The 8,403-nt window shown below is 42.4% G+C and overlaps 1 protein-coding gene across 1 annotated transcript; it reads left to right on the top strand.

The window, feature by feature from the left end:
* Positions 1-2,356: 2,356 nt before the first annotated feature.
* Positions 2,357-7,793, top strand: LOC309706342 (ras-related protein rab7-like). The gene is made up of 7 exons (XM_082532781.1): positions 2,357-2,461; positions 2,713-2,796; positions 2,914-2,976; positions 3,624-3,750; positions 3,936-4,154; positions 6,852-6,980; positions 7,088-7,793. The coding sequence occupies exons 3-7, from the start codon at positions 2,924-2,926 to the stop codon at positions 7,190-7,192; spliced, it is 633 nt and encodes a 210-aa protein (XP_082388907.1). The 5' UTR covers positions 2,357-2,461; positions 2,713-2,796; positions 2,914-2,923; the 3' UTR covers positions 7,193-7,793.
* Positions 7,794-8,403: the final 610 nt, after the last annotated feature.

The raw sequence follows: 8,403 nt of genomic DNA, 5'->3' as shown, positions 1-8,403 counted from the left end.
GTGGACTGTCCCGGGCTCTGTGGGGCCGGGCGGCGCTGCTGCACTGGGCCCCGGTCTGGATGGGCCTGGGCCCCCTTTCCCTGGCGGGTCGCGGAGTATGGGGGTGCCTACTGGGGTCAGCGGGGGAGCTGGCCCCAGGGAGGGGTCACTTGCCCCTCCCTTCCTTCCCTCCCCATCTCCAGCTGCCTCCCTCTTCCCACTCCACCACAACCACCCACACATGCAGGGCCTTGGAGTAGGGGTATGTCACCAGGGTGCAGAGGAGGCTACCCCCCCTCTGTCCCCTTCTGGCTGCCTCTGCCTCAATTTTATCCCACAACTTAGACATTCACATTACTCACACTCTCATTACACATACATATAGGATCTTGGGGGTGGGCACGATACACGGAGTCCAAAGTACCATCAGGGTGTACACCCCACCCCTGGCATCGTTGCCCACCTCTCAATTTTAAATACACGTAGACATTGAGGGCTAGCAGGAGGGACCATGCGCTTACCTGCTGCTCTCTGGCAGGTAGCTCCAAGCCCTCCTGGGTTTTAAATGCACCTTAGAACACACATGCATCAACACTACAATGAGCGGGTGGAGGGAGGTTCGGAGTCTTCTCTCACCCCCGTTCTCTGCGACCTGCTGGAGCAGGGGGGCTAGGACTAGGAGGAGGAGTTGACCGTCCGACTGCGGTCTGGAGTGTGGAGCCTTCCTGCTGCTGCGGAGTCGGGGCGGTCTGCCTCCCCCCACCGCAGGGAAAAGGGAAACACCACCTGGGTCTGGGTGCAGTTCCCCCCTCCAGGGGCGGGGGCACCTAGACCCGGTTTGTAGAGTACGCTTGGGGAGTGTGATCGTGTGTACAACGTCTCTTTATGTCTGTCTCCACGTTGGTTGAGTGTGGAGTAAGTGCATATGAGAGCATGAGGGTGGGAATGGATGTTTGTATCTGTGTGTGCCTGTATGTCTGTGTCTATATGTCAGGTTGGGTGTCAGGCGCCACCTCTCTGGGGACATCTCAGGCCCTCCAGGGTTTGGAGGCCTATCTCCCCCTACCACCACTTTCCCTGCCAGTGGCGGACCCCCTCAGACATCGGTGCGTTGGTGGTTCTTTGTGTCCGGGGATGGGCGTCCAGGTACACACCGGCTCACTCCTTGGCGGCCGCTTATCGGGGCCTGGAGCCTGGGGCTCGCTCGGGCCACTTCGGAGGTGGGGTGCCCCCGGCCTCTCGGCCTGGGGCTCGGTCACTCAGGCACAGCTGGCTGCCGGCGGAGCTCACGGGCGCGTCACTGCAACTCCCCCTGGCTTCTGCTCCGCGGCTGCTGAGTGAGCCCTCATCTGGGACTCTCCTCAGCTCTTTCCGGGACAGTGGCGCAGCTGCCCCTCTGTTGGTCTTCCTTGGTCTCTTGTGTTCTGGGGGCCTCTGGATGTCTGGAGTTTTGATCGCCTCCACACCTGCTTCACGCCCTGGAGGACGGGGCTGTGGCCCCCCCACACCCTCTAGCAGATTATTACATGAAGGAACCTTTTAAAAAAAACAAAAAACAAGCGCGTCCATGCTTACAGGTGTACACACTGGTGATCACACCCACAAACTACACCCTTTTTGGCTCCTACCTCAAAGCACACTGTGTTCTGTTGATCTTATGTGCTGCACAATAATGTTTAACATTTAGTATTTACTGTCATATTCCCATATATCATTGTGATGTTGTTTATTCTATTACTCTTGTTCTCTTCTGCTTGCTTTCTTTTTTCTTTCTCAGCAGGTGATCCAGGTGATTGATATATGCATTTTTTTTTCTCTGCCCGTTCTGTTGGTTTTTGTCTTTTGCCCTTCTCCCCCGTCCCTCTTCTCAGCTGTTTCTCTTTCCCTCTTTCTTTCTCCCCTTCTTTCCCCCAGTCAAGTCTGTCCCGTATTCAGTAAGTGAAAATAAAATAAACAATAAAAGGTGAATCAAATGGACCATTACGGCAAGGCTGGGATGGTCAGTTTGGTAAAGTAAATCCGTTGGGCATCTTTCTTTGCCTTTAGACAACAATTCTGATGGCAAAAGAGCCAAACGGGACAGGCCAAAAAAAACCAAAAAAACCAAAAAAAAAAAAACACAAAAATAAAACGCAAAACAAGGCAGGGCTAGAGCCAGGAATACAAAACTAGGAGGGGGGAGACACAAGGAACAAGGGAGCACACAGCAGAGAGGGAGGGCACAACAATAAACAGAGAGAGAGTCAGACAATAAATACACACCAGATAATTAGGGAAATGAGAAACCCTGGCTGAAACTGCTCAAGGAAAACAAGAAAAAGGAAGCAATACAAAACACGTGACACAAGAGACTATCAAAATGAAACAGGAAATAACACTGAGACAGAGACTCAAAATTACAAACAATCTAATTTCTCTCTTTCTTTTTTTTTACTTCAAGCTTTGGGCTCTAAAATATATCAGCTGATCACGACACTTAAAGGTAGCAGTACAATATATATTCACTTACTTATTTTCACTTACGTGTTCAAAAAAGATTACACAACAGTTAGATCCAGTTGACACACTGGGTGTGGCTGAGCCACGGCTTAGATCAGTCATATCCAGTGTGGCAAACAAATTCTTTAATCAATGCATGTTGAACAGAACTCATGTTATGTTTGTGATTGTGGTTGTTTTGCATAATTATACCATACAAAGCTTGACAGTGAATTGAAATCTGTGTGCTGTCAGCTTAGTGACACCGAAATCAGCTGAAACATTTGATGTCACCTGGTTTGAGGAGGAGTTGGATTGATTTGCCAAACAGGTTATAAGGTACATGACTGGAATGAGTGGCATTCATACATGATTGGTGCAGGGCCATGAAAACGCAACACAGGAAGTCAGGAAAGCATTAGTAACTAAACTCTCTTGCGTTTTGTCTTAATGCAGCTGTGGAAAAATGACATCCAAGAAGAGGGTTCTCCTGAAAGTCGTCCTCCTGGGAGATTCATTGTGAGGTTTTGATATTAATGTATTTTAAATGTAATTTTAAAGTGTGTTACTTCGTCGTTGGCACGAGTTGTTGTTGTTGTGCAATAAGCTGTCGCCAGTCAGAATATTAGCTATGTATCTTGCATGTAAGACTTAGTTAATCCTATTGTTTTATGCACAATTATACCTTAGTTTCTGAAATACTGTTTAAGGGAATGTTTAAAACTACTTAATAAAGGTGGTTTAAGTGTGCATAACAACACAAAGCTGTTTATCAGATATCCACAACTGAGAGCGAAACAAACATTTTTCTTGATTGTCAGAGTTGCTTCCTCGTACCAATCACCGCTCTCTCACTCACGTGGATTATTACGTATTTGCACTGATCAAAGATGAAAATGAATTTACTGAATCTATTCTCTTATTATGGATGGATAATATTACCCTACTCTTGTTTTATTTTCCTTTACCACATGAATACAGACAATATAACCAGCTATACTGCTATACAGACCACATGTTAAAATGGTTGGTGATATGCTTGAAGCAGTCATATTTCAACCTGTCTATACTACATGCTGCTTTTATTTAAACTCAACTTGGAATAGAAATTTAAAAAAGCTTTAACCACATTCATAAATCTGTTGTGCTGCTGTTTCTTTTCTCAGTGTTGGGAAGACCTCCTTAATGAACCAGTATGCCATCAAGAAGTTTAGTAACCAGTACAAAGCCACAATAGGAGCAGACTTCATGACGAAGGAGGTGATGGTTGGAGACCAGGTTGTTGTATTGCAGGTGTGGCATAAAATGTAGATGGACTCTTTGATCATATGAGGACAAATGAAGATTTAATGTTTAAGGCTTCAAGCACAGCTTTATTGAGAAAAGACATTTCCAGGTCCTTAGTAGGACGTTGTTGTTCTGCATTATCTCTAGTCTTGGTGTCCTGGTGCTAACTGCGTTTCTCTTTCATTGCCTAGATCTGGGACACAGCTGGCCAGGAAAGGTATCAGTCTTTGAATGCTGCCTTCTATCGTGGAGCAGACTGCTGTGTGCTGGTTTTTGACTTGACAGCGCAAAAAACCTTCAAATCGCTTGACAACTGGAAGGAAGAGTTTCTGTTCCAGGCCAGCCCTCGAAATCCTGAGAACTTCCCATTTGTGGTGCTAGGCAACAAGATTGACTTGGAAAACAGAGAGGTTGGTATGAGATTCCTGAGACAAAAAGGTCCGGGTTCAGTATGTTTGTTAGAAGGCTGTCTCTGCCATAGCATAGATAACTTTACTTCCCAGTACTGGTATTGAATTTCCTATCAGAAAGAATGCAGGTGCTTTCCAGCTCATGATGGTAAACGAAGTGCTCGTGTTTTAAAAGATTAGCTGATAGATGTATGTTGACTAAAATGAAGACTGATGGGAGTGTTTGTGTTTCTATTAAATTACTGCCTCAAGTGTTATTGACCGACTGTCTAAATCACACTTGATATTATTTAAAAACACTGATGAATGTACCTGAATGAGCAGACATCAGGGGACAGAAATCAACTGACCAGGTAAAACTGTATAACATAACATTTGCCTGTTTTTATATAAGAAAGCAATTAGGATGATCTTTTAGGAAATACTGCTAAATATTATAGTAAGACGGCTGGAGCAGTAAACTTTCTGTTGTGTTAGTAACAATGTGATGACTGTTTACATGCCACAGATATGACTAAGGTAAGGGAAAAGATAAAGCAGCCTCTTATGAAATCAAGGTTGATTTTGTCTCTCAAGTCTATTTATAAATGGATAAGATTTAAAGATAAACTTTCAAGACTCTCACATATTTTTTGTGAAAAAACACTATTTTTTTCTGATATGTTTCATAAATGAAAGCAGAGTAAAACCTTTTCTAGTGTCTGTCAATCAAAGCAAGGAAGGAAAGTCCAAAGCACTGAGTGCGGTAGGGTTGGAAGAGCCAGATCTTCTCATTCAATTTAATTATTTCTCTGTTAAACCTTCTCTTAGTTTTAAAATGTATGCTAAGCTGTAGGTCCATCTTGCATGCCATGTCAGCCTGAGCAGGGACAATAGAGCGAGTTCCAGCATTGGTGGGAGTTTAAACTAAAGAAACTGAGGCTGACACAGATATTAGGTTGCAGTGATTGGAGCTGATAAGCTCTCGTTCTGCTACTGTAGGTGCACAGGTGTCTCCTGTGGAAATATTCACCCAGTTCGAGTGTTTTCTGAGAACAGAACTCAAACCTTTTTCACTGAATTCAAGTGCATAGAGGTTTCGCTGCACTGGCCTCAGCATGTGTGAGCCATAATGCTGCAGTGTGAATTTACAGATAAGTCCCCGGAAGCTTGTTCTGCCTTTTCTGCTGAGTACGGTCTGGTTTATAAAAAGCTCAGACACCATCCTTCTGCCTGACGCCTACTGATGGTGTTTTAGAAGTCTCAGATAAACAGCTGGTCAAAGCTACGATCATTTTACCAGAGAGAAGAGAAACTTGAACTGCTGGTGCTCTGCATCTAACGCTACTGACGTGTGATGTTTATTTGGCTGCCACTTTGGATGTGTGACAATAATTGTGACTACATAATGTCAAGGGTCAAGATTTCAACATCCTAGTCACACAGCCCTAAAGACTGGTTAGTGACCCTCTGGCAACTTCTGGTCCTGAGGGCTACATGTACATCCTTCAGGACATGGAGCTACATGTGTATCCGCTGACCAAAAACCTCCTTGAAATTGTTTCAGTTGCTAACAGATTGCAAATACTAGGAAGCTCTCCAAAGGACAACAAAAAACTGGAAATGGGCATGGCAACATGTTGGTTAAACTTTAGTGAATACAAAGGACCTATAGAAATTCTGCATCTTTAAACTAAGATAAAAGCCCAAAGATAAACAATACAGCTGGTTTGTGGAGATTACTGCACAAAGTTTTTGTGGGATAGGAACCTCCCATCACATGGTGCCTCTTGCTGTTTGCAGTCTTGCGTCACAAATCCAGTCAGTGTATATTGGTTTTTCAGCTGCTGCTGAAGAAAAAGCTCAGGGAGCTCTTTACTCATACTCTCTGGAGAGGAGGGTGTGTTTGATCATTTTACATCTCTCATTCTTTTGTATAGTAATCAACTGCTAAGTTTTATTTTGTTTATTTATTTTGTTTTTATTTTGATAGCAGTTTGTCCATCTTTTAGTTTAATTAACAATTAAAAGAAAATATATTTCTGCTCTTAAAAGTGCCTCCTTCACTATTTTTCTGCCTCAACACTTCTTCTTGCTTTTTCCGTGTCCGCTGGACGTCTCAGGGGACATAACAGATGTGTGAGAAAGGAGAAATTACAATACTGAGCAGAGGGAGTAAAGGCTATGGCTATTGGCTAAAGGCTATTGTATGGGATAAATAAAGATGTTTGTTTCTTGCTATTTGTACATAGCTTAATAAACTAGTGTTTTAAACATAGCTGATGTCCATAAAGTGTCACAAAGTAATCTCAAAGTTTAGAAATTTGTCAGTCTATTGGTAGACAAATTGTCTATAAAGGCAGATAGTTTAGCACTTAGGCTAACTGACCTAGTTGTGGGCCCACAACTAAAGATAAGAAGATAAGAATAGTGAGTGATGTAGTTTCTATCTGTACTTTTGACTTAAACATTGGATCATACTTTATGATCAGTTAATACAGAAAACGGAGCATTTACAAAGTGTCCACACTGTTCTGACAAATCTGCAGCAACCGTGTGATTGTGTCAAATCAGAATGAGCCAGAATCTCGGAGGAATATTTCCAGCACTTTGTTGTTATAAAGAGATAAGGCAGTTCTGAAAGCAAACAGGGGTCCAGCCTGACACCATCCAGTGAGTATAATTTAGATGATTATTAATGATATTCTATATCCACAGGTGACCACCAAAAGGGCTCAAGCCTGGTGCCAAAGTAAGAACAACATCCCCTACTTTGAGACCAGTGCGAAAGACGCCACAAATCTAGAACAGGCATTCCAGACAATTGCAAGTAACACACTCAAACAGGTGAGTTACAGTTTTATGGAATTAGGGGAAAAAATGTTGGTTTTGGAATATATTGTGGCATTGTGTGACCATTGACTTTTCAAAACTCTGTTGGCTTTTTTTTTCAGGTCTCACAGGGGACAGATGTGGAGTTGTATCATGACTTCCCAGAGCCCATAGTATTTGGAGAGAATGATGAATCTAAGTCTTCAGCAAAAAGATGCAGCTGCTAAGGGAAAACTTTAACCATCTTCTCTCTTAACTTTTTGGAAACACACTGTCACCTTGGTTACATCACCTCCAGGGAATGGAAACAGCCTACTGTTCTCCCTCCTCCATGCCATTGTTTATTCCATCAACACTACCCTTCACACAATGTGCTGCACATGGAAGGGCCCCCTCTATCTTTATAGACAAATTAATACACATTTCTAGCATCTCTCGCAGGAATCTTGGGGTAACCTTTGACCGATTTTTCACTTTGAATGCTTGCATTAAATCTCTGGTTCATCTTTGCTTCTATCACTTTAAATCGATTAAGAAATTGAGTTAAACTCCACTGTGTCATGCTCTGAACTGGACTGAATATTTTTCATGTCTTTACTTCATTGGGTTTAAGTTTCTCATTTGTTTTGATGGTTATTATCTTAACAAGACTTCCTTGGAACTTTGAAGCTTGCACGACTGACAAACTCTTGTAAATACTCACATATCACACTGTTGCTAATTCAGCTGAACTGACTCCCGATGAACTTCCATGTACATTTTAAGATTTTTATTTTATTTGATTCGTTTTGATTTATTTTGATAATAAACAAGCATCAGTGTACATCAGTGAACTTTTGCATCCATATATCTCCAGCATGTCCCAGAGGTCATGTGATCAGGGCTTGCTGGCTCTGCAGCATACAAAGATAGAGATAGAGTACAAAAGACATCTCTCCCTCTGAGCCTGAGATCTGTGGACTTGGTGGATTAGTTTTTAAAACTTAGATTTATAAACTTGTTTTGGAGTAATTTTTTTGCTCTCATGTTTTAGTATTTTGTTGTTAAAATTTTTGATATTTATCTTAAAAGATCCTATATACATTTTTTTTTTTTGCTATATTTTAAACATGGTCTTTAACGCTATTTAGCATTGTTTTAACATGGGAGACTGTCAGGTTTGACTTGCTTTACAAGACACCATCTAGTGGCTATTAGAGGAACTGCAATTTTGGCACTTCTGCTTTAGCTAGAGGTGTTTAGCGTTCATCCTTCCACAAAAACCACTACTACTCTTCCTGCTTAAACTTTTTTTTGATAACTCAAAATACAATTTTGCCACACTTTTTCGTATATCACTTAAACGTATATCACGTATCATATTAAAACGTGATGATCATGATCTTATCATTAATGATCATGCTGTGAGTGGTTCTATTTGTTGACTCCCACATTAAGG

The sequence above is a fragment of the Aulonocara stuartgranti genome (assembly GCF_965226115.1).
Source record: "Aulonocara stuartgranti genome assembly, chromosome: 5".
NCBI classification, from domain to species: Eukaryota; Metazoa; Chordata; class Actinopteri; order Cichliformes; family Cichlidae; genus Aulonocara; species Aulonocara stuartgranti.
The sequence above is the reverse complement of the archived record's forward strand: the minus strand, read 5'-3'. Positions and strand labels throughout refer to the sequence as shown.

Coding starts and splice junctions, on each gene's coding strand:
- LOC309706342 (XM_082532781.1), top strand. CDS start 2,924: ATGACATCCAAGAAGAGGGTTCTCCTGAAAGTCGTCCTCCTGGGAGAT. Junction 2,977..3,623: donor GTCCTCCTGGGAGATTCATT/GTGAGGTTTTGA, acceptor TTCTTTTCTCAG/TGTTGGGAAGACCTCCTTAA. Junction 4,155..6,851: donor TTGACTTGGAAAACAGAGAG/GTTGGTATGAGA, acceptor CTATATCCACAG/GTGACCACCAAAAGGGCTCA.